This window comes from Erithacus rubecula (assembly GCF_903797595.1).
Source record: "Erithacus rubecula genome assembly, chromosome: 2".
Classification (NCBI taxonomy): Eukaryota; Metazoa; Chordata; class Aves; order Passeriformes; family Muscicapidae; genus Erithacus; species Erithacus rubecula.
Window position 1 is genome coordinate 34,859,886 of NC_136685.1, and position 27,105 is coordinate 34,886,990.

Genomic DNA, 27,105 nt, shown 5'->3' on the forward strand with positions numbered 1-27,105 from the left:
TTTGATACTTGAAACATATCCGAAGACTGGCTTGAAACTTTATTACTAGCAGGATTGTAATAAATACTTCTCTTAAGCATGTTCATATATATCTGAGAATTTAAGTATAATAAGGTTTAAATTTTTTTTTAGTAAATAAAACCACATATGAAACATTCAGTTCAACACATTATGTATATTTCTGGTATAATTAAAAGACAACAGCTCTCGGTAAATAATTATATTACATATTTATAACTATTGCAAGAATAGACATGTTTTGCATAATCTTCAAATTTTAAAAACAAGATATACAGTTGAAAGTACTAGAAGAGGACATTCAAATCTTTCAAAAGATTATCCAATCTTCCGAAAAATAAAAATCAAAATAATGCAAGTAGTTTTCTGACACCTACTTTCCTCCCACAATTCTTTCCCTCTACCACACATACAAAGCAGCATTGCAACCAATTTGTATGTGTTTTTCCTCTGGAAACGTGTCATGGCAAATAAAAATGGTTACAAAACCGTATTCCCTCTAAATTCAGATTTAACCAGACACAAACACATAATAGTTTTCATTCTATAATTCCTTCTCCAATGTCAAATCTTATACTAACTTAGATGGGGTACTTATATGGGCATTTATGCCCCATAAAAAATTTAAACAACCATTTTTAAAAAATCGTCTTTTTCCAGTTTATAAATTACTCAAATTTAGTCCCATACCACATGCCTTAATGTTACTATTCCACTGCACTGTTTCTCCAAGTATCTAGCGAGCACTCAATTAAAATTCATAGTTTACATGTCCAACTTTGCTTTTCTTACAAGTAATGTATCTGTAGGTACATTAACATTCATAAGGATTTAAGCGTAAATACAAAAAGTAACCTTTGTAAACAGTTCTCATGTCTTAGCCAATACAGGATGTTCAAGGAAGCATTCGAGCCACTGCTGTTAGGACACACAACCTTATAACTCAAATACATACTCGTTAGCCAAGCATATTCTGCGGAATATGAGAGCTGCCAGCGCAAAGGTGAGCAGCACGATGAGCACAGTGGAGCCCGTGTGGCTGGTGTTGGCTCGCGGCTGCTGCGCCCGGTTGGAGTCGGCTGAAGCTGGGACCCGTCTCTGGCTCTGCTGCTGCGCACGGCGCTGCCGAGGGCTCATCGAGCTGCTGGACACAGCTGGACTGCGCTCCTGCCCAGACACTGCACTGCTACTCTGAGTTTCAGACTAAAAAAGAAACGTCGAGCTGTCAGACAATACAGCATGTAGGATCGGCAAGAGACAAAATCCTAAGGACAAAAATGTACTCTGCAAATAACTGTTAATACATGTCTCTAATTAAAAGGTTGTTATAGCCTGTTGGTTTTGTGCATACGTTATCCTGAGTAGAAGTATATTTCAAGCTGAAAATCAGCAGTTCCATAGACAAGACAGAGCTGAAGGAAGTCTGTCAAACTGTATTTCTGTTAGAGATTTCAAATATCTTTGTCTAGGATTTTTTTAACTCTTTGCTGCTCAAGTAATCTTTAATAATTCTCTGGTTAGTTAAATCTCTAAGGATTTGCAATGTCACCTATGCTGAAGGGGAAACAAGATGGGATGCAAAAGAGGAATGGAGAGAAGTCCAAGAACTGTAATTAATCAATACTGCAGTGCTTCCTGTGGACAGCGGGGTCCAGAAGTCTGTTCTCATCATCACCAATACCATGAAAAAACAAAATAAAAATCCAAACCACAAACCACCTACGTACCTGATCCCAGCAGGAATTCCAGAGCACAGCACGTGTGCAGACACTTGCCTATTGCCCTCTACTGGTCAAACTCGGTCTGACATTACAAGTACTAAAAAATACACTTCAGCAAATGATTCTGCTCATGAGAATTTCATGCTGAAGAAAGCAAGTTTCTATCTTATGAGTTAGAAAATACGACATCTGATCTTTCACCATACTAATCCTGCTTGCAATACTAAAAAGCTCAAACTTCCAACGTTTTATATTAAAAATAGTGATACAGCACGGTCACTAGAAATAAGCATTTTGACAAGTTTCAATTTAAAAGTGTTTTGGAAAAAAAAGAAGCTCTGAGAAAAAAATTGCAGGTTTTAAAATTTTTAAGTCTTATTTTCAGTCTTCAGAAAATAACTTTTCTGCTATTCCTACTTAAAGCAATTTGCAGTTATTTTCCAAAGTTAGCTTCCCCTGCTCTTCTTCCTAAAAGATTATCATTACAACAGGTAAAATTAGAATTCTGGACATTTTAGATCTTTTTCCAAAGGTTTTTAATGCCTTAAGCACTGCTTTATCTACTATATCCATAAAAGATAACCTTTCCACATGACCTAACAGGGAATGCCCTCAACTGCTATCAGGTTTGACAATCTACAAGACAGTGAATAGCACTTAGTCTTGTGACTCTTCTGTGTGTGGACAAAGAATTGAAAATTTTCACCTAGCTGGTGATTTGTCTCACCCTGGGAAGTGGCCTTTCATTCCTACCTCCTCATTGTTAGTATTTCCCACTGTTTATCACTGGCAAGCAAGTACTGATACAATTACTTGCCATATTTGACAACTTGCCTGTTTACACAGGCATCTTGCCTAAATAAGTGAAGCAGCTTGGGTAGCTTCAAAGAAAAATGTTTTTAAAAGATGCATTTTATCAGCAGAGACAGCCAAGAACACCACAAGCAGCTTGTCATCATTTTCAATACACTGAAGAAGACAGTAATTCTGCTTCTCACTTGAAAGCTCCTCATGCCAAGGAAAATAAAGACTTGGCGAAGCCAAGTCTTTGAAAAATGGAGTTCCTAGATTCATCTAGGTTCCCATCATCCAGAAGGTGAGAGGGAGAGACGTGAATTCAGGACACAAGAACTAGCAATTCAGTAAGCAGTGTTTTGTTCTTCAAACAGGTTTTAAAGATATAAAAAAGTCCAGAAATATTTCTAATCCTTCATTTTACTAACGAAAGTAACTAGCACTGGCTGTCACACACATCTCAATACTGCAAAACTTAAATTTAAAATAAACCAGAAAGGCCCTGTTCTGAATACAACAAGCTGTCATATGCTGACATGAATAGATCTGTGATTCAAGAGAAATCTCACTGACAATGTCAAGGATTTAAGTTATTTTTCTGAGGAAATTATACATGGATTGTGGCAGCAGCACACCAACAGCTTCACCCAAAGCTCAGCCAATGCACCACTTGGGATTCCCAACATAACCAATGGTCAACTATTACCAGACATGCAGAAGAAAGCTCAGAAAAGAGTGATCATGATCCAATATAAATTTGGGCCCAGCTGCTACAGTATCTTAAATAAGATAGATAGATTTTTTTATTTGTTTGAAGGCTTAATTGTTAAGAAACCCAAAAGTAGCAGATGGGCTGCACTATCTAAAAAAACAACCCAAAAAAAACCCACAGTTATTTAGTCTTCAACTTAATGCCAAGTCCTTAAACTCTTCCTAAGAAAACATGACATGATTTTTAGACTAACACAACACCTCACATGACACAATTTCCATTATTTCTGCCAAATAATGGTTTCTGCCAAACCATACTGGAAATGCAGATGAAGGCTTAACACACTAAAAATAGAAATTTCAGTAATAGTTACATTATAGCCACCTTTAGTATCTGATCTTTACAGACACACATGTCACATTACTACATACTATTTATATTACTACATGTCATATTATTTCTGAAGCTTCTGAAACTGTCAGCACTGATAGAAAATTTTGCTCCAAGGACATCTTAGCAATTATGTGATGAATAAGCTATTTCAGTAAAATATACTTATATTAGAACTAACAACAACTTATATCATCTAACAAAATGCAATCATCATGTTCAGTCTACTGAAAAATGGTAGAATTCATTGCATCCTTTATATCCTCAGGCCATGATTTTAAAAAATTTTATCAGAATACTAGAAGGATCAAATAATCATCTTAGAAGGGATGTTTTAAAAATACAGTAAACTCAGGAACTCAGAACCATATAAATCCTCTGGATCACTGAAGCCTTCTTCACTTATACTAATGGTCTGGGGAGAGATGCAGAAATCAAGATAGGTGCAAAACTTATTTGTCTGTACAAACAAGCTGAAGAAACTTCCAGCTGAACAAACACCAAAGTTTGACACAGCATGGCTTAATGTCTAATATGAAAAAATCTCCATTTTTTAATGAATCAAAGTTAGGCCAAGTACTCTCAATTGTCAAGACATTTAAAATGGTAGCTGGAGTATTATAAAACTAAGATATCACTTCACAGAGATAAAAGGAAACACTTTTTACCAATATATCATTCAGAACTCATGATTAAAGGCAAAGGCTTTTTTAAAACTCATGCATCAGAGCACAGCCTCACTTTTTAACAGAAACATCCTTCATCAGCTCAAGAGTAGCTGGCTTCAGTTACACCATTTATTTTATCACCCCTCACAATGCTTCATCCAGCCACTATTATCAGTGCAGGTCACTACTATAGAATATTGTTTAAAAACAGGTGTACTAAGGCTTCATGTATTCTCAGGTTATCAGAAAGCAGCCTAAATACAGATTTTACCTTGTTACTTAATAAAGTTCATCAAGCATCAACTTTATTCAGCAGCTATAAGCTCCAAGGTGGGACATCATTCCATATCAATACATCAGATGTATTGTTACAGATTTGGTGGGAGTTCAGACACCCATAATCCACACGGATTTAGTCAGTGCAATTGAGGGAAAACAGAGAAATACTAGCCTCTGCTGCTGAGTAAACTGCAGCTCTCTCTAGCCTCCAGTAATGAGTCCCAGAGACTGTGATCAGAGTTTTGGTAGGTGACCACTGGACCCAAGTCCAGTCTAAGTATCTATAATACATTCCTTCAAAAGGATTGTTTTCCTCAGATGTGGAAGGATCTCACCCTAATACTAAGGGCAATTACTTTTATCTAGACAACTTTCAGCAGCAGTACCTTGCTTGCACTTTGAATACTCAAACAAGAACAATGTACTGTTACTTTGACCTGAGTAGACATCAACAGCTACTGCAAGTAATAAAAAAAAGTATTGTCAGAAGTAGTCTAATCAAAGGTGTTCTCTGCTCTGGGTTCAGACTCCTCAGAAGTACTATGCTGTATAATGCCTTTTGGTAGCCTATTGTTTTAGTTTTATTAATGCTAAAGACTGTTCTCTGCAGCTCTGTACCCTTTTATACAAGTTGCCGTGGCAGCACTTTCCAGAGCAGTGTTGTTCCTTTCCCTGTTCTCATGTAGTTGCACTCATTGCCTTGCACCTGGCAAACCTCGGTAACGTTGTGACAACTTCTCACTGGTGTGAGAATCAACTCCCTCCACTCCTCCTTCTTCCTTCAAAGATCAGCTGTTTAAAGGCTGGATAAATGTTCTGTAATAGTACAGACACACAAAACTTAATAGCCAATGTGCAATATCTGCACCAGTGTTGCACACTCCTGTCATTACTAACAGGACAATGAATGGGAACAACCACTGCTGGTCTGGCAAAAAGACAAGAGGAGGTGGGAAGGAAGGGAAGTGACCTGCAAGATGTGGTCATGCAGGGAAAGCTCAAAAGTCAAGAGCTCTGAGTGTACCTCTCCCACAGCACAGACAAACACATCCATGCAGCAATTACACAAAGGGCAAGAATCTGCAAGACTGAAGTACTGAGTAACACAATGACAGCCAAAATATAAACAACGGTTTCAAACTGAGTTTTGAAATCTGAGAAACATATGCTTAATGGAAATACTGTAAGACTTGGACCTTTTTTAGTCAGTGAGGCTGTAATTCTTTCCCTAGGTGAAAGCTGACAGAAGAGCTAATTCAAAACATCTTTTTTTCTGATGTCGTGAAAAATTCTCTCTTCAGGAATAAGGCCCCGTGTGGAACAAAGAAATGGCCACAAAGTGATGCCATGCCAGAGATCCATTTCAGTGAGCTCTTCACATAAGAATTGTTAGCCCTGTCCCAGAAAGGGCATTACAGTGCTCACAAATATTTTGCCATTAACACATTCCAAAAATCTCTGTCCTTTCAAGCAATTTAGAGGTAAAAAAATCATGGTATAGAGAAACATTGCTGGAAAGAACAAGCTTGACCACGAAGCAGTCCTATAGTAAAATACAACTTACATATTCCTTCACCTAGAGATGACCCTTTCCTTAGCACCTGTTAACCACTGTGTCTTTAATGAAGACTGGCCACAACTGATCTAGGAGCAGAAAAAAGGTAACACTCCATTTTTTGTCTGCATCATTACTTCCAGTATTCACTTCTGTATTGTCTAGAAAGACAGAAGGTCCTATGGCTTCAGAGCGAGACACATCAATCTACTATATCAGAAGGATTACACAAGCTCATATAAGAATGCAGCACTGGCCCTACTTCTTCCCTTTTTACTCTCAAAGAGAGTAAAACCAGCAAATTTTCTACAATAGCTTATAATTAAGTACACATTTATAGAGTAAGTGGCAAACATTTTATCCATGAAGAGAGAATAATATGTTTTGGTGTTGTCCACATCTAATGCAACTCTGTAAGGCAGAATTAGATCTTTACACAACAAGAACTCAATAACTGGATTTTACACATGCAAGAAACCCAGCTGAGTAGAAAAGATCTGAGGTTTGCATGGGTGCTCTTTCACACTTCTAAGCAGATCAAGGCCCAGAGTGCCCTAGTTTGGAAAGATTTCTATTACCTTTCATATGAATAAGAACACAAAAATAGCAGGGTCCAATTCTTAAAAATAGTCTTTCTTATTACAAATTTCTTTCTTCCACTGTGTGGCTGTTTTCCACTACTGAACGGTTCCAGAGAATTCCTAACACTCAGAATATGACAGCTCAGAAACAGGTGTTGGTTCAAACTAAAACTAACAATCCTGAATATCAGTTCAATTACCTAAAACTAGAACCCACTTATCATTTACAGTTAATCACATATATGAATATTTTTACATACATTTATATGTTTATATGTTTAAAGGTCTCATTTCCCATGGAACTGATCTTCTTAAAATTAATCATTAATTAATAAATCAGTATAATTGATAAAACCAGTTTTCTTAAAAATGTGATTAATTTAAAAAAGTCTTTCTCCTCAGGAAAATACCAGCAATACCTTGGTGTGTCAGCTCTTTCTACTATATTAGCCAGGATTTGTAATAAGAAGAATATAATAAAACTTTATTAAATCCTGAACAATCTGGAAAAATCCCTACTGTGGGGGGAAAAAAGTATGCCATAAACATGTTTATATTTCTACATAGCTTGAAAATACTTTGCCAACACACAACAGATGTTATTGGACATGCTGTAGGTTTTTTAACCAATCTGGAGCCCCATCTTCTGTAAAAAAAGGCAGCTTAGCTGGGATTTGATTGCAATTTGTCAGTGAATTTAGACTGCATTTGCAACAGTTGTAATAGCAGCTGCCTTGGCCCATCACCAAACCTCAGTCACTTCCGAAACCTTTATGTAAGCCCTTCACCTAGCAGTATTAAAACATGTCATACTTCAAATGGTAAGAATATTTTAGACTTACTTAAGAGGTTATAAAATCCAAGAAGGTAGTATTGATTAATATTTAAAAGCTACAGGTTATCACTGAAACATTTTTTGCCTCTGGCTAAGAATTCTGTAGAAAAAACCTGTGCTACATTACACAGATGGTAAATTGTAGTGTTTCAGACACCAAAAAGTTTTAATGGAATTAAAGGAAACATTGGGAAGAACTACTGCTAAAAGAAGATTATTTATTGTTTTAAGAGAAGGAAGGGAAGGCAGAGGTTGCTATTTCTAAAAAAGAGTCAGCATATTATTTGCTAATAGATTTTATATTAAAAGTATGCAGGAGTTCCAGAATAAATACGCAAACTACATACTTTAATCAGGACTCCAATCAGAGTTGGTCCTTAAGAGGACTAATTTCATGTTCAGACTATGCCAAACAAAGCTCAAAGATGGACCATACCGTTGCACTTGCTGGAACTGGGAATGCTGCACCATCCTGCTGGGGCTCACGTGAAGTAGCAGAGTGATTCAATCCTGATGTGTTTGAGGGTCCAGCATCAGACCTCCTGGATGAATTGACCTCTGCCTGTAAGAAGCACGTATATACACTTTACAGACTAGATCAAAATGGCTACAAAACAATTTGGCTTATTTTGGAATGTGCATTTTATTAAAGAGAATATGAGGCTTACCAAAATACAATAATCAGGTGTGCCACTTGCATTTCAATCACACAGCAACAAGTTCAAGAAATTTTAATTCGTTAAAAATAAGACTGCAAATGTGCAAACAATGGCTTAAAAAACAACTTTGTTTACACATAAAAATATAACATTCAAAAAAAGCAGATGTAGAAAGCAAGAAGCAAAATTCTTTAGAAGATCCAGTACATTATGCCAGAACAATAGGATTTTTAAAACTTTTGTTTTGCATGTCCTTAAGACAATGCTGACCTACCATTGATACAAGTGAAGCAGCACAGCCTGTTCCCCCACAGCAGTAAGGAGCCTCTTGTGACTGCCAGTGTAATGTGGCTATACTGGTTTCAGTACCAAAGCTGCCACAGATAGAGAGGGCATATATGCATAACACTACACTGGGTAGCATATGCATACCAGTGTCCAGTATTTAAATTTCAGCACAGAGCAAAAGAAAAAAAAGTCTTGTAATACTGCTTTCATACCCATTTACAAAGTGTCTACTGTGCAATATTTTCCATAACTTAGGTTTCATGCTTAGGAAATCTGAGATGAGATCAATAGGGACATGTAGAAAAACACAAACCCCAGTATATATGCCAGTAAAAATCTCTTGGAAATGGAAAAGGATATACCATCATAGTGCTGAACTGAAATACTTTTAAAATTTACATGTAAAAAAAAAAAAAGAAGTCATGATCAAATCCATTTTTCTCAGTAAGCAAGTCACCTCCCAAGTCATGTGTCTAGATCCCAATTCATTACAAAGGTGACAACTTCAAATCTAGTGACTATCTTCAAATGCAGACATAAGTAGTGGTGGTAGTAGTAGCAAGAAATACAAACAGTGTATTAGAAAACAACCAGTTATGGTGGTAACAAACTGATAAGATCACAGTATAATAGTCTTTCATGACACTATTTAGTGTGAGGAAATTTAAGTTCTCTGTTTCTTCATGTGCATTGCCTCAAGAGAATCCAAAAAATATGGAATCAAAACAATCTGGAGATGGATTGCACATTTGAAAACCTAGAATCTGACAACACTGCTTTGCCCTTCTACTTAACTATTATGAACTGTAATATTAGACAGAGAAAGTTGTAATTCAAATATGGATCATCAATAAAGCAACACAGAATTATGAAACATTTAGACTGGAATGGACCTCTAGATGTCACTGGTCCAACTCTCTCTAGAGTCATGTCCAGACAAGTTTTGAGCATCTCCAAAGCTGGGGGTTCCAGAGTCTCTCTGTGCAGTCTGCTCCAGCATTTGACAACACTCAGGGTGAATCTTTCTTTCCTATATCCAATCATAAGTTCCTTGGAACCTGTGAGTACTGATTTTCATACTCTAGCTTCTTCTAAGATGAGCTTATTTCATCTTTACTGTTAATCTCTACAAAGCAGTACCAAATGGGCATTTTATGTACTTTAGTTTATAAAAGTACTAAGTCTAGCATCTAGTCTGAGGGCAGACTAACATTCAAAAGATGATCAACATATTTAAACATAATAATGAGGGTGAGGAGAGAATTAATTTTACTGCAAAATATGCCTTGTGATGGCAACATGAAGGTAAATCATACTGTCTTACAGAGATACGTATGCTATTAGTAATTTCTTTTGTTTTTTAACAAAATGGAATTTCTGCTACGTAACACTGAAAACGCAGAAAACTATTTGGAAGTCAATGTAAAACTAATACAAAATATAATTTACTATTAAAACATACAGGAACCAAGGTGGATGCTCACAGAAGCAGGAAAACTGTGAGAACATGTGTTGGGGCTTTTTCACTCTCCTGAATTTCACATTCCTATCTAAATACCACACAGAGGGCCTTTTAAAAAGTTACCATCTTGTTTAAAGCTCATAAGAAACACAAGAATCCTGGGATCATCTACACATAGTTAGGAAAACTCTTATTTAAGAATGAAACTAATGCAGAGGTTGCTAGTATGTTTGCTAGTAGAGAGACTCTCAAATTATACACTCATCAGTAATCTGATGTTAAATCTTACCCCATAAATTGATGTGAAATGTATCCAAATGATTAAAAACTTCTTTATTTTCTGCTAGTAATTCATACAATTAGTTTCTTACAAATACATCAATTGAACACCTCCACCTAACAACAAACAGGTAAGAAAGTCAAGCAAAGCAGAGAAGCAGGAAGCTTAAAAAAGCCCAACCTCTAAAATTTGATTTGAGAAGGGAAGAAAGATGCAACCAGAACAGAACTGATTCATCTTATTAAAAAAAAAAAAAAAAAGAAAAAAGCAAAATGGATGGTAAAAGGCTATAGAAACCTATGACTTTCATTCATTGTTTCCCTGACAAGTGCTTGTTATTAGGAGGTGGTGTCAAGCACATAGATACATAGAAAATATCAATATTCTTTAAAGACTGATATATCTAAGCCTTTAATTAAAAAAAAAAAAAGGTATGAAATTTAAGTTGTGAGTTCTTTGTCACAGACGAAATTCAAAACCAAACTCTGATATTTCTAGAATTTCTTTGATGAAGATTAGCAGTTCTTAAGTAAAAATCAATCCTACAATTTTAAACCCTTATATAGTATAAAAAAGCCAGGAAAAGGCAATCCACTATTTCTCGAAGTAGCTCAACTCTGTCCCTGTTTTTCTCATTTTTGTAAAAATATCTGGAGATGTTTCTATCATAAGCATTATGGCAAAGGAATAGGCATGTCCTGCAAAACTGTCTTCTTCTGTGCAGTCCTGCCAATCTTTACTTTCATGGCATACACAAAAAAAGCAGAAGTAGCCTTTAGGACACTATTAGAGGAATATGGGTGATAAAAGGGGACATATTGGCAGCTCTGACCTTACTGAGGATGTATTCTGCACTAATGCCACATTGTCATAATATAACCATAGCTCCCTGCCCTCATGCACAGTAGTCTGCCTTAGTGGCTGATTTAAGAGTTTAGTGGAAAACCCAGTGAAAAACAACACTGTGCATGCACGACATGCAATTCTCTAAGGAATGTATTGGTCTAAACAAACCTTGCTTTCACTGAAACACAAACTAGAGAACACATTTTTCGGTCACAGCAACTTCCATACCCGAGTTCAACTTTCAGTATCTTCAGATAGTAGCAGAGTAGTTCAAAAGAATTTGCAACCATTTTCAGTAGTAATATGTTTTATTCCTTCCATAAGCCAAAAGGGAAAAAAACAAAAAAAAAATCACAAAGGTAAAAAATTTAGATTAGCTTTGCCCAAACTTTCCTCACACTTTTATGATAAGACTAACTCTGGAGAATTTAATTAAGTTATTAGTGTCTGAAAATGTGGAAGTAAAAACAGCATAGGCAATTTTTACCACAGTGGTCACCACTAAAATTAAAACCAATCAATGTTTGAGATGCACAACCTATTAACTGGCAAATTTCAACAGATCCATTCTTATTTTTTTCTTTCAGACAATACTGAGAAAACAGGCTTCCACTTAGCAATTGATGAAGGTTTTCTGAAATGATGAATGTTTCTGTGATTTACAGGTTTTTCCTCAGTATTTGTTTTCTAATTCTATACAAGAGAGATGAAAGTTTAAACACTGACTTTACCTTGAAGCTGATTTGTCTGGCAAGTTCTTTAGCCTCCTTGTCTGCCTGGCTTGACACGCTTCCAGATGTCAGTGGTAAGAGGGCTGTCTTCATAGATGTGCCACACATTTCACAACAGAAGTCTTGTGACCTGCCCACAAAGGACATAGCTCAGAATAGCATGTTCTCAGTGTTCCTGTGTGCTTGTTTAAATAAACTATTTGCAGAACAATCCACAGAAAGACAAGTGGTGGCAAGGCCAGTAGTTTAGAAATACTTCCCTCTGCCTCAAATCACACTATCTTAAAAAATACATTGAATATTATCTTTATTACTAACACAAATTCTCATGTCATTTAGGAAAATATTAACTACTGACTTAAATATCACTATTATTTATATTTTATTAATAATTTCTTACAATTAAAATACTTATATCAGCAGCAAATAAAAATTATAAATTATAAAGATTTAACTATTATTGCAAATGTTATACTGGACCCAGGAGCTTGTGCCTCCAATCCAGGAACTTTACCCCCTTGGAGAACGTTACCTTCCCACATCATCTCTCTACAGGGCACACTGCACGTGGCTCTCCAGGCCAGTGATGAACCACAGACAGCACAATATAAAGATCAACCCACCCACTGACTCACTCCTGTTACTGAATGCCATTGAAAAGAGGCTGGCTCTACCTATTTTACAACTTCCTTTCAGATAATCATACACATGGATATGATCCCCTGAACCTCCTCTTTTCCAGGCTGAACACTCCCAGCTCTTTTGCCATCTCCATGTATACAACATATTCCAGCCCTTCAGTCACTTTTGTGGCACTGCACTTAATTTGCTCCAGGTCATCCTCATCTTTCTCGTACTCTGACCTGGACACAGCTCCACTGAACCCAGCACTCCTGATGTCTCACCAGTGCTGAGTACTGAAGAAGGATGACTTCCCTTGACCTGCTGACAATGTTCCTCCTCATGCAACCCAGGACACCATCAGCCTTCTTTGCTGCAAGGGTACACTGCTGCCTCATCATCAGCTTAGTGATCACCAGAATTTTCTCTTCCAAGCTCCCTTCTAGTCCGCTGGTGTTATTCCTCTCCAGGGGCAGGACTTTTCTCTGACATTCCTCCAGCCCTCTGAGGCTCCTCTGGATGGCAGCACAACTTTCTGGTGTACCAGCCACTCCTCCCAGTTTTGTATCACCAGCAAACCTGCTGAGGGTGCACCGTGTCCCAGTATCCAGGCCATTAATCACACTGAATAGCACTGGCCCCAGTACTGACACCAGGAATGGTCACAACAGTGACCAGACTGCAGCTGGATTTTGTGTTGCTTATCACAATCCTTTGAGCCAGGCAGCTCAGTCAGTTCTTAATCCACCTTACTGTCCCCACCTACCTAGGCTTTACATCATGACTGAGGATAAGGGAAAGGACACCAAAAGCCTTGCTAAAGTCCCTATAAACAGCACATACTGCCTTCCCTTTGTCCAATAAGGTAATAATCTCATCATAGTCACAAATCTAATCTTCAGTTAATTTCCTAAAGATCATTTAGAAGAAGTTCCTTTAGAATTTGGAAATAATTTCAGTATTACTATTTACTTTAAAAAATTATATTTTATTATTTTGGTTGCTTTCTTCCCTACTCACTATCAAGTCCATCACACCCACTTTATCTCCGTGCTACAATTACTACTGTATCACAATGCTGATTACATATCCAAGTCTGAATTTCAGACAAACCTCTATGACCACACAATGCTGGAAGGAACAGAGTGCTCTCAAAATATTTTGCTTGACTGCAAGTTCCAAGTTTGCACAATATTCAGAGAAAAAAAGCACCTACATATACAAGGCATCAAACTTGTTTTATGTGGAATAAATGCAAGAGAATAGACTGAAGTAGCTTATTTTCCATTCAATGCATTACCCTAAAAGTTACTGAATGTAAATGTACCTACAGTAACAAACCTAGCACTTACTTCTTTGCAAGAGCTCTTCTTTCTTCTGGTGTGTAATCTAGAGATCCTATTGCTCCTTCACCTTTGGTTGGCATAAATCCAATGATGGCTAGTAAAGCTGTTCTTACTAAAATGGGAAAACAGATATAAACAACGTGACAGAAACAACACTTACGCAATCTCATTTCATGCTCAGAAAAGTTGCATTTCTGACTGTAAAACTTGATCCTGCCAAGTCTGAATTTCTTAACAGGCAGCACTGGTTTGGTGGGTTTTTTTGGTATACTGCAAGGCTTTTTTAATTTTGTTTTAACATCATGTTGTAAACAAAGAAAAGACCACCAGCCAACAGAGAAGAAAAAAATCAATTGTCACAAAAATGTTGCATTAAGGTGAGTGCTTTAAAACTGATTAAAAAAGGTAAAGCAGAATTAACATATAAAAAGGTGGGAGGGGGCAGAAAAGGAGCAGATGGAGAGGAAGAAGATAAGAAGGTTCACAGGGAATTCTTTTTGTGTCTGCTTTGTATTAGATATGAATTCAGCAATTTAATGTACACATACTCAGAGGTTTTTTTTTTCCACAAAGCATTGCAGAATTTGTTCCTTTTATGTCATTACAATAGGGGAAGGAGCTCATTTAAAATATTAATTACTGCTTTGTAACAGAATTGTCATCTGAAGAATCTCTTTTGACAACATCTCTACTTGGACTTTGTTTTACAGAAGTAATAAAATTTAAGAATTCAAGACACTTTGCTAATAGATTTGGTAAATAAATATCACATCAAAGTAAGTACCACAGAAAAGAAATAGGATATTTACAACTACTTAGAAACATAGTATTTTCTACTCTTTAAGAAAAGAGATTTAACAAAAGTTTAAGAGTGGTCTGCTACAAAACTCCTAAGATCTTACCAACATATTTTAAAAGTGAAACTGATATAGAAATAATTGATGTACTGTACCCAGCAAAACTAAAATTACTTGAACATTGCCTTGGATGAACTGTGCCAGCTCTTAATTTCTGTGACAACACTATTTTTAAAAATAGAGAAGATTCAGTTATACTGAACCCAGACCACAGTATTTTTCCTCTTGAGTGCTCAGAACCACAGCACTTGAACTGAAAACTTCCCTCTATTAATATTCAAGCTGACTTAGTGATCATGCAAAACCAGGGTAAAGTAATAGGATTTATTTTCGTAAGAACAATTTTAAACAAAATACACAAAGAATACTCTAAGTAGGCTGAGAACTTTTAATGCTTAGGTATCTAAATAAAGAAGAGCTTACCATTACACCACAGTTCCTCAGCCCTAGCATTTACTATTATCATTTCCAAATCATTCAATATCACTCTTTTATAACTTTACATGTGGCAAATTCTCCCATAATTTTACACCCTCAAAATCTGTATCCTTTCCCACCATAAATATTCTTCATGAGATTTTTTTTTTAATTTAAAGAACAAGTTGTTTGACTGGGGTAACATTTTTCAAGGAATTGTTACTTACTACTCCATGAAGGCTGCCAAGTTTCAGGATGATGCCCTGAGATGCTTAAACAAATTTTCTTCCCCACTTCAAACCTGCCATTTGCCTTTGAAGGAAGAGGGAGGATACAATAAAACACACTAGAAGTTACCTCTTGAGTTTTGGTAAAAGTCATAAAAATCATAATCAAAAGAATTCCATATGCAAACAATATGTGACAATTATACTACTGCCAACCTCAGAAAATTGGCATTCAGCTTGCTGAACACAGAACTCTGTCATCTGACTCTATTAATGCATGAAGAAAACTTTCTACAAAACTATGCTCAAAGGAAGGCCTTTGCCCCAAACTACAGGTCTGCCTTCCTACATCTGTGCAATGTTTTCAACAGAAATCAAGAAAGCCCATAGGGAGAACAGAAGGTTAGACAGTCGTATCAGCAATGTGATTTCTCCTGGAGGAAAAAACTTCCATTTATTAGGCATAAAGCTTCATGCAATTAGAGATTACCAACATAATCTCGGAAGACTTTGGGTCTTCAGTCATACTATACTGTGCCATCTTAAAAAAATAACATTATGTTAAATGTCAAGAATCTCTCTCTCCCCATGATAAAATTGATAACATGAAAAGGAAAAACTAAGCATGCTTACTTACCGTCAGCAAAATAATGCTGGGTGGTTTCATGGGATATTCAGGTGGTAGCACTATTCGCCCATGATAAATCCCTCCATCAAAATCTGAATCTGGAGGGCCTCTAACAGTGAAATGCCATTCAAAAAGGTTATCCTAAAATGCCCCCATCAATGGAAGAAGAGGAGGAAAAAAAAAAGAAAAAAAAAAAGGAAGCATTAATCACAGAAATAATCAACTAGATGTCATTTTCTTGAACAAGGACAGGCTGAAGAAACAGTATACAGGTAGAAGTTTTCAGAAGTCAAAATCAAATGGAGAGTTAAGAGAACACAGCACTAAGGATAAAGCATAGTAGGTTTCTAGTAATTTTCTTATGCAATAATTCACTGAGACTCACAAATTCATTACCCAAATTCTTTATGCTAGCTGTATAAACTATGACAGGAGTTTTATTAACCAACAGATGGGAAACTAAGTCAATTAAGAGAAAACTGGATCTTTGCCTCAGTGAACAATAACCAAGGGGAGATCTACACCAAGAAAGAACACTAATGACACCCTCCCCAAAGCTTCTTTTGCGCCCACGTCAACACAGGGATTTCACTCACACCCTAGAGAATTCCTATTCTCCCTCCTCCACCAACAATTTTGAAACAGCTACTGTGGCTTACTGCACAACTTTTGAAAGGTACATTTTGAAATCTAGAGTTTTATCATCATTGAACATATAAATAACTTCTGTTTAAACGCTCTTTGTTGGTGTTTCAAGCTGGATTCTGTATAACAGAACCTGTGCTGCCAACAACTCCCTAAACATTTACAAGCAGAACAACTCATACTGTTAGGACAGGAGCCCAAATGAGGCTTGCTGTCAGTGAATGAGATCCCTCAGCTAATGCTCAACACCGGCATTACAATATTGGGAGGGCCCACTTAGTTACAGTTTTTCAAGTACAGGAGATAACTGCCAAGAATTCCAGCATTTCCTTTCATCTTCAGTGTTCTCTTCCTAGTGAGACACTGTTCTAATACAGAAATAAGATCTTCATGTAGGTTAGAATTATGGCAAAAATTAAACCTCTCATTTCACCACAGTAAGGAGAAACAAGCTACAGATAAAAACTAGTAGACAACAATGAATATTTTATAGCACCTAGGAACAGGCTTATTATGTGAGCATGTTAAACATTTCTGCCAACAGCTAAAAATTAAACCTCCCAAGTGAATACTACAGAATACTGCCTTTTAAATTAATCAAATTAAATCAGAAGGGATCTCTGTTTAAGCTTCTAGCCACCTGAACTTCATTTTCCTCAGCCCAAAAACTTAACCAGGTGTTTGGACAAGAAGCTACACCTTAAGTTAAATCCCTCTCTCTTACAATGCATCCAGAATCACACACATTTTATGCTTTTCACAGGTTTTCTCAAATTCAAAACAGCAATCCTCAGAGATCACCTTAGGTTATGTGTTTCAGTGAGCAACTCAGCGACTCAGCCAGATGTCATGCTTGGTTAAAAAAGCTTGACTTAAATATTAAGTACTTTCATAGTCTTTGGAAGGAGATGGGGGAATAAACACACCCACACTATAAAACTACTTAGATGCAACATAAAACTGTTGTTAAGTACTTTCACCAATAACCTGGAACTACAAGACCAATGAAGTTGAATTCGGCTGCTGATTTCCATCAAATTTAAAAAAAAAATCTGTTCGCTATCATTTAAATATGTACATTTAAAAAAAAATATATATGCATTTTAGATAAATATATATTAATTTTAAGAGTATATATGAATAAAACTGCCTAATTACAAGCTCTTGCAAACACATAAAGAAACCAACCTCCAAAGGCTGTGCATGATAATGATCTGTAGGATCCTTCAGTTCTGCAGCCTCTTTCATCAAACGTTTGACAGCTGAAAAAAAAGAAAGCATAAGACATGAAAATGAAGAAAATAACTTAATATGCATTGCATAGAAAAATACATAAAACATTTCTTGAAGAACTCTTTCCAGCTAACTAATCTTCTCCAGCATATTCCAGCTTCTTCACTGCAGTTCATAATTCAAGACACTATATAACTACGTATGATGAATAACCATTAAATGGGTTTTATGAGCATAAAGTTATGAAAAATATGTGCATGGTCACAGAGTTTCTCAACACTGAACACTGGGACTAAAGCAGTTTTATATTAGTAATTGTACCAGACAGGAGGAAAAACATACATATCAGTAACAGTTTCAGACTACATGATTTACATAGCTAACAACCTCAATATCTCATGATACAGGACATCATGTGCATCTTTAACAACTGCTGAAAAGCTCTGACAATTACATGACTACTCCCTTAGTTGACCTAAAGGAGGTCACAATAATACTTGAGAGAAATCAACACACCAATAGTAAGAGGAGATGAAGTTTCATATTAGATTTGAAAACACATATGCCCAGCCAGAAAAATTTACCAAGGGTCTCTGCAATTGGAACCTGCCACTGAGTGTGAACACCCAGCTATTCTTCTATCATAAATTCAGGATAGTCATTAGTAATCTTCTCCAACCTTCCACTTCAGAAATACCAGCATCATCTGTATTTTCTGCATCTCTTTCTTGTGGCCACTTTTGCAAGCTCTGTTACATCACTTATACTTCAGGTGCCCTCATGTGCACCATACATTAATGTCTAATAAAACTCTAATCTCCCCACAGAGGAATTTTCCTTCCCATCTACTGTGAAAAGTTCTTTTCCTCCTTCTCACTTTTGGACAGTTATAAACAGCAGCTCAAAGTTTGAGAATTTCACTTTTTACAACCCAAACAGAAAACCAATTATGTGAAAATCTGCTGCTGCCACAGGAGGTGCCAATTAAACACCCTACAGATCCCACCAAGTCAGGTCACAGCTAGCAGCATTCAGGCTCTGTTGAGTAACAGTTTGCAGTTTGTCTCTTTCCTCTTCATTAAGGTTTACCAGTTCATTAGAGAGGAATAATAAGAAAACCAGTCTGGACCAGAAAAGGATTTGGACCCAGCACTGCTTCACAGCCAGCAAGGCTAGACACTTGCCTTCAGAAGGAGAGTAGCATGCACCAGGATGAGCTAATTCAGGAGTGAACACCCCATGAAGCAAAACAGTGACCATGAGAAGACTGAGAATGTACATAACAAAATCTAATAAAGACAGAGCAGTCATGGACATGGCAGAAAACTGTTACTGAGATTTCCCAGCTGAGGGACCACAACAGAAAAGAAATATGTTTCCCCCGTAACAGCATCATTTGCAGACACCTATTTCACTGAAGGAAAGCTATTAGAGCATAATTCCATTCTTGGGGAATGAAACATATCAAAATGTAATTTAGCTCTCATATATCATAGAGGTAATTTGCTTATAAGAAGTTTTCAGTATTAAGCAACCCAGGACATCTTAAAAATCTATCAGGTGACCTAACTTCAGCCTTCCAATACCTGAAGAGAATCTACAACAAAGATGGGAGACCATATAGCAAAGAGACAGGGGGAATAATTTCAAACTGCAAGAGTGTTGATTTAAATTAGCTATTAGGAAGAATTTATCTCAAGCGAGGATGGTGAAGTACTGGAACAAGTCAAGTTGTGGATGCCCCATCCCTGGAAGTGTTCCAGGCCAAGTTGTACAGAGCTCTGAGGAACCTGGTCTAGTGAAAGGTGTCCCTGCCCATGGCATGAAGGTTGGATGTAGGTGATCTTTAAGGTGCCTTCCAACCCAAGCCTTTCTATTATTCACTGATTCTAAGCAGCACATGTGTATGCAGAAAGGCTGAGAGCTGGGGTTGTTCAGCCTGAAGAAAAGGCGATGGGGAGACTTTACTGTGACCTTTGAATAACTACAAGATGTTTCCCAGAAAGTAACTTTTACCATAGCCTCTAGTGACAACACAGGAGTAAATGGCTTTAAACTCAAAGAGAGTATGCTTAGATTGGACATATGGAAGGAATTCTCTACAGTGAGGGCAATGAGACACTGAAGCAAGCTGCCCAGAGAAGCTGTGGATGGCTCATCCCTGGAAGCACTGAAGGTCAGGTTGGACAGAGCTTTGAGCTGTGATCTAGCAGAAGCTGTCCCTGCCTGAGGTAGGGAGGCTGAACTAGATGACCTTTAAAGACCCCTGCCAACCCAAACCATTTTGTGTTTCCCTTCCCACATTGCTGAAAAATACCGAGAGGCTGCACAGAAAAGCCTGGAGCAGTAAAGGTTCATTCTGAGAATGTGGGATCCAGTGAAGAACTCACTAAATTTGTTTCTCCTTTAAGCACTGCTGCAGTATTCATGAAACAGTTCCTCCTTTGGCTACCAAAAACTGCAGTGGAAGAAACAAGCATAATTTACAAAGTCTGGCATTTCTTCAACAAATCATGGTATTTTTCAAGCCATTTATGTCACACTGAGTCACTGAGTAAACATTTGGCAATGGCAAATCTGAAAAATCAGAATGGTTTAGGCCCATCTGAAATAAAGAACAGCGGACTGTCAATAAAGTCAATGAGTATAGTTAATTCAGCCAAAAAAAAAAGGAAAGTCAAGACATTGAATTTCTTTAAGACAGGTTTTAGAGACAAAACAATCATTTTTTAATGTGACAAAACCATCAGTGAGAAAAATAACCACACTTTCACAGATAGACTCAGCAATACTTCCTCAATGTTCATCAAAATTAAATCCTGAGGAAATTAAGATTCTGGGCAAGAGATGATAGGAAAGTTCCCACCAAGCAGGAGGTGTGGGAGGAGCTCTCTACTGCTCTGTGGAAGAAAGAATACTACAGGTCAGATGCTCTATGTGACAGTCTGCCTCTTGTGTTACATTGAACTTTTCAAAATTTCCTGAATTTAAAGCCACCAGTTAGCTTCAAGATTTAGTGGTAGTGGAATAAAAATTAATGAGCAAAATTTTTACAATATATGCAAATGTGATTTGTAGAATTTTTTTCTGCCAAAAAAACATGTCCAGTCAAATTCCACTTCATCATCATTTACTTCAAGCTACCCTGAAACTTTGGTTCACACAACTGTTTCTTTTGAATATATCTGCAGGTCACATCAAGCACTCCTGCTATGTGCCCAATTCTGCAGCTAGTGGCTTGGGAAACCTTCTGGACACAGAAAATGCAAGTGATCAGTCTTTATAAATGTCAGTGTGACTGCTTAAAGGGATGACAGGATGTGAACATCAATAGTGTCTTCTTAGTAAATCATTATGCCTTTTCTTAAAAAAAGAAAAAAAAAAAAAAGAGAGAGAGAAAAAAAAAAGGTATTTGTCCATGACAGTATCTTCCTCAAATGTATAGCAACCTTTTCATTCTGAAATGAAATGTCAAACTTCAGCTTGAAATTTCAATTCTATTGTTTGAAATAGAAAATACATAATGAACAGATAAATAATGGAATCCAGAATAGCTGGCATAAAGCTAGAGATCTCTCAATCTTTCAAGTTGACTTATCTAAGCTGGGAAAAGAATAATAAAACAACCTGACAGCTTTTACTGCTTTGGCAAACATTTCTTGCCTTTTTATTTATGGCCGCTGCTATTACTTTTTTTTCACTTTAGACAAGATTTAGAAGTCTATTCAGGAAAAATGCAGAAGTACCAACTTTTTCCCTATGGCTTCACTGACCAAAACAGCACGAGGATGCAATTTATTTACTGAATACAGATTTTCCAAAGAAAGTAAAACTCTCATAAACCCATCATCTCAGAGAAACTTTTATAACTACTCAATCCACTTAAGTGATTAGTAAAACACAAGTCATCTTTGTTGTGCATTTTTCTATTAATGAGGCTACTATCTACAATTGGGAAAAATATTAGACAATAATAACAGAAAAAAAGTTTAAAATGAAATCACATGAACCCTTTGAGACAAGCATCAAGTCCCTTCAATTACATGCATGCATCATGGATAACATTTTGGGAGGGTCTTCTTAAATCCAGATGGCTTTGTTTTCTTCCCCCCTCCACTCTACACCTGACCACTGAGCCAAGAGTGCCTGACTCATGGCTGGTGTAACCACCAAGTGACTTCAGAGGTCACAGTGCAGAGAGTCACCTGCTGAATCACCAGTCCCCACAGCAGCCCAAAGCACCTAGGAACCCAAACTGCATTGGCATTTAAAACAAAATCTCATTTACTAAAGGTAATGCTTAAATTTCTTGTAAGGGGAAAAATAACAGTGAATTGCACTGTCAGTTGTTCCACTGCATAAAGAATGGATCACATAATTAAAAAAAAAAAAATCAGGATTAAATTTATATGTAAAGTACATACGATTTCTTGTAAAATAACAACACTTGATGAGCTTTGACATTTTAAATTAAAAAAAAAAAAAAACAAACACTTTAAGTGATGTGGTCACTGACGCATGTAAGAAAACATATTTAAAGCAAAGAGTCACAGCAGCTCTTTGATATGGAAAATGGTAATTTTTTCTATGGTATTTTTTCCTGTATTCTCAGATGATGGTTTATTAAATCTAAACACACAGCAACTCTAACAGGTTCACAGCAAGCTGCACAGTGTCACTAGGACCTGTGCGTCACCCTGTGGATTCTCCTGAACAGCTTAGAACCTGCGAATGATACATGGTTTTGTGAACTACAAGTAACAGAAATGAATCCAAAACACAGCACTGAAGCAGCTACTAAGAAAAAAATTAACTCCATCCCAGCCGAGACCAGCACATTCCTTTGGCAGTTCCTTTGACTTCTGTTACAAAACAAATGGAAACACCATTTGCCAAGAAGCAGGCCAGCTGTTTCCCATCCTCAGGGTCTCAGATACATCCTTTCTCAAGACCCAAAAGACTCCTGAATAGCTGCTTTACATCTTCACAGCCTCATATACATTCTCTCACATGACTAACAAGCCTCCTCTACTCATACAAAGTATTAACAACTACTAAAAAACCCAAAAAACTTTCAATTAGTCTTGTCTTGCTTTCCTCTCACCCTCAGAAACAGCCAATCTTTAGTCCTCATTTCCCTCAGGGCAGCAGGAAATACAGTACTCCTCTTGTAGTTGCAATTGAAAACAACTGTTCAGTCAACACAAAGGGAGGTAAAACTTACAAAATGCAAGGTGCGTGTTGAACACACTAAGATCAAACAATGTCTTCACCCTTAATAAATTTTAAACATCTGTTCAACTTTTTATTTTTAAACAATCTATCCTTATTTCATACAGGGAAGGTACTAAGCAGCACAGCAGCTACTGGCTATTTCCTATTACCTCTGTTTTGTTAACAAAGAACTGACCCATACTTGTTGGCACAGAACACTTACTTGTACAAAATATAGAGTGGAGAAATAAGTAAAATTTGCAGGAAAAGCAGCAATCATATTGAAGGTGACAGCTAAGAGGTTCACAATTTCAGTATTATTATATTCCCTATGCCTCCAGGATCCCAAAGTAGTGTCCCTAAGCAACAAATACAGGACAGCATGCCATGCCTCCCTCCATGTGCTCTCCCAAGGCCTCCCGTGCCCTCCTTAATCAAATTCCCCATGAGGTGGTCTGATGAAAGCAAAACAAACTGTGCCCCCCCAAAGAACTAAAAAGCACGGTGGTTTGTGAGCTCTGTGTGAGGCACTGTAAGTAGCTGTTCATAATTCTTCAAGTGCCTGTGCCTATACCCACTCAGAAGCCTGGTCACAGCCTACACAAAAATGAGACACTGTCACTACAAGAGCAGTAACTACAAGATCTGGCGTCTGATCTTACAGCAAGCTAAGGGTCACAGTTCTTTGGGGAAAAAAAATAAAGAGATTATTCCAAGTAGTTGTCTTATAAATTTCAGAAAAAGGGGGATGTTCCTGAGGCATGAGGATGATGCAGACTGTACTTTAGCCAGCTGAGCTTTAATATTGATGCGAGAGTTTATCAGTCATGCGGTAGCAGGCTGATACACATTGACTAATCCATTTTGAAATCCTACAACAGAAAACAGCTTGCCCTTTTACAATTGCCAAAAATACACATAAAAATATGAAGCTTCAAGACTTTGCCTTATTGAAGCAATACAAAGAAGTCTGAAGCGGGGAGTGTGAAATTTCATCCTTCCCAAAATTAACAGTCTTTTTGTGAAGAAATAAAAAAGAAACTCAAGTTCACAGGCAGTGTGAAAAACAGCATCAGGTGAATGTCACCACGGCTCCCTGCTCTTACAGAGGGTAACAGGAGCTGCTTGGCCATCCCAGACCTGCACTGGCCACGGCCTGTACCTATGGCAAACCAAGATGAGCCAGAGCTGCTGCCTCCCACTGACAGATGCAGTGTGCAGGGGAACAACCTCCTTACTGTTTTGGAGCGTTATTATCTTTCAAATATGTTGGGATGAACTACTTAGCTGCAGAAACAGGGATAAGGAAGAAGATGAATACATTGCCTAGCAGCAAGACAAAGATGTGCAGCAATATTGCTCTTCTGTGGTCTGCCTGAGAGCACACAGAAAGTATGAAAATGGAGAGCCTAACTGATCCCCACTCATCAATCTGGTCTAGCACATCCACAGATGAGGGATCCAGGTATTAACCACAGATGAACTTCAGCTCCTTCAAAACTTGATAGCAGAATTTGGCTGAAAATAAAGGCACATGTTTCTTTCAACAGTATTTTCCTATTTAAAATGTGTTTTCATCTACAACATTACATTAAAGTAACTTGTACTAAAAGGGTTAGTAGGATTTGCCCTTTTAAAAGGTACTGAGCAGATGAAGTCACCATTTGCAGTTTGCTCAAGTGCAAAAGCAGATTTCAACAGAAGAAGCCTCATGTACAGGTACAAAACGATTACTTTTTCCACTCTGGCTCAAGATAGCATGTTCCAAATCCCTAAAGCTGACCTAAAGGTTAGCAGCTTGGTTCTTCCTCTTAAGGCAAGGCAACAACAACAGGTACAAGGACAGCTACTCATCCTTAAGCCCTAGAGAGCTCAGTTACCAAAGTAATCCCTTCAGTCCACAGACAACACAACCCCTTGAAACAGAAAATATGGTGGACTTATTTTTATGTATTTTAGTGCATTTACACTAATTGAAAACACCTTATATTAGAATATTCTACAGTTCCATCATAAACCTTCAGTTGAATGACAAGAGTAACATGGCACCACTAAACTGCACATGCAACTGGAACGAGATAGGAATTTGTAAAACATACACAGAAATATTAAGCAATTGCATATGCTTATCTACCTGGTTAGCAAGTAAAGTGCCAGACCAAAAGGCAGTGGCTATACATAATTACTGTCAACTAATTTTAATGGACAACTGTAAAAGAAACAGTGTTTATTTTAAATATTTTGTTTATATTCATTCAACACCTTTTTGCCCATCTGTTCAGTGGACGATTTCACCTATCTTGACTGTTGAAATCAATGTTTTAAATCATTATAAGAAATTTTAAAAGTTATTTATATAATTTATGAGCTTTCGCTATCTATATTGAAAGCAATAGTTTAATATATTAATATGTGACTGAACAAGTTTAATTTGGAGAAATAATACCAAGCCATTGAATGGATTATTTATCTTTGCCACATAAAGTTCATTTTGCTATGGAACAGCTGGTTCCAGCTGGTTTACAGCACCAACAGGTGTGAGAATCAATTCCAGTAAAGGTGTTTTTCTCTTGAATATAGGGAGGACAAGTAACAACAGAGGGGAAGAACATTTCTAAATTTAGCCACAAATATTTGCCGTCTCCACCCATATCCCAGGTGCTTGTCATACAGCACACCACCACTGTTTCCCATGACGTGGCAAACCACAACCAGTGAGCATGTTTGTGTGGCCTTGTAAATTCACATTTGCCACATATCCTGCACATCCCCCAGCAAAAGTATTCCTTCCTGATATTTAAAATGACAACAGGTTCATCATTTGCTTAGTGATCCTTCTTATCTTTCAGTTATGCAACTTGGGTGTGAGGCTAAGTGACATAATTTAGCAACAGACAAGACAATCATCTGCATGAGATACGTTTGTAAACAAGCGTGTCACTGACATTTGTAAGGTACAAGTCATCAAAACATTCAGTTTCTCCCCACCTCTCATGCTGGTAACATGATTAAAAAATAAAGCCACTATTCATCACAGTAACACGAAGCTGAAAATACCCATTTCTCATCACCCGGTTAGGGGAAAGCAGGGCAGGACAGCCACCCACACACAAACCCTGCCAGCCCTTACAAGCTGCGGCAGAGGTTTGCTTTGGCAGTGCCAGGCCTCCGGCTGTGCAAGCAGCTCCCGGGAGGTGAAACCCCGGCAGAGCCGGTCAGAGGCCACTGCTCCGACACAGCCACACGGGGGGACACGGCCTGTCCACTGCTCGCTTCCTAGGAATCAAAACTTTCCCTTCCAGCGCTGCTTCCCCGCGTCTCTCGAGGCGTGTCTCTCACTTCAAGGATTCAAAAGAATGCCCAGGAGTTATAGGCATGAATTTTAACATGCAAACGTGTCAAACCAAACATGCGAACAAACACAGACACGCAAGTAAACAGAGCCTGCACAGCAACGCTTCTGCAAAACAAACTGACGGCACACAGGCCAAGCTACCCTGGGCAAGCCGACCCCTCGCAGGCACCCACTCAGGGAGAAGGCGATGCCCGGGGAACAGGGCACGGCCACCTGACTGAACGTTCCAAGGTACGCTTCCACGAACCACCAAAAGCGCGTGGGCACACACACACACACAGACCTGGCGGCCAGGGTGTTTTGAACCGAATTACAGTTCGGAAGAAGCTTTCAACGCCATCGCACTGCGAAGGCGAACCGAACCCGGCCGGCCTCCGCCTGAACGCCGCCACCGCCGCCCTAACACAGGGAACCGAGCGCGGCGGCCCCCGGCCCTTCCCTCCCCTCCCGGCCCCCAGCCTCCGCCAGCGGCAGCCCCGAGGCTCATCCGCCCGCAGCGGCCCGGGCAGCCCGTAAAGGCGCGGCCGCCCCCCGCCCGGCCCCGCCGCCTACCCGGGCTCTTGAGGTTGTACCGGGCCTCCATGGCAGCGGGCACCGCTCGCTCGCTCCGCGGGGCTCCGGCAGCAGGGGAAGGGGCGGAGGAGGAAGGGCGGCCCGGCCCAGCCCGCCTGGCCTCGGGACACTCCCCTGACGTGGCAGCGGCGGCGACAGCCCCGCCGTGACCGCGGGGGGAGGCACCTGC

General features: G+C 38.3%; 1 protein-coding gene across 1 annotated transcript; it reads right to left on the minus strand.

The window, feature by feature from the left end:
• Positions 1-27,105, minus strand: UBE2J1 (ubiquitin conjugating enzyme E2 J1). Its single transcript, XM_079297966.1, has 8 exons — positions 26,916-27,105; positions 17,750-17,823; positions 15,926-16,057; positions 15,289-15,373; positions 13,794-13,899; positions 11,821-11,950; positions 7,991-8,116; positions 1-1,221 (listed from the first exon to the last, which is right to left on the minus strand). Exons 1-8 carry the CDS (start codon positions 26,944-26,946, stop codon positions 955-957), a joined length of 951 nt encoding a protein of 316 aa, XP_079154092.1. The 5' UTR covers positions 26,947-27,105; the 3' UTR covers positions 1-954.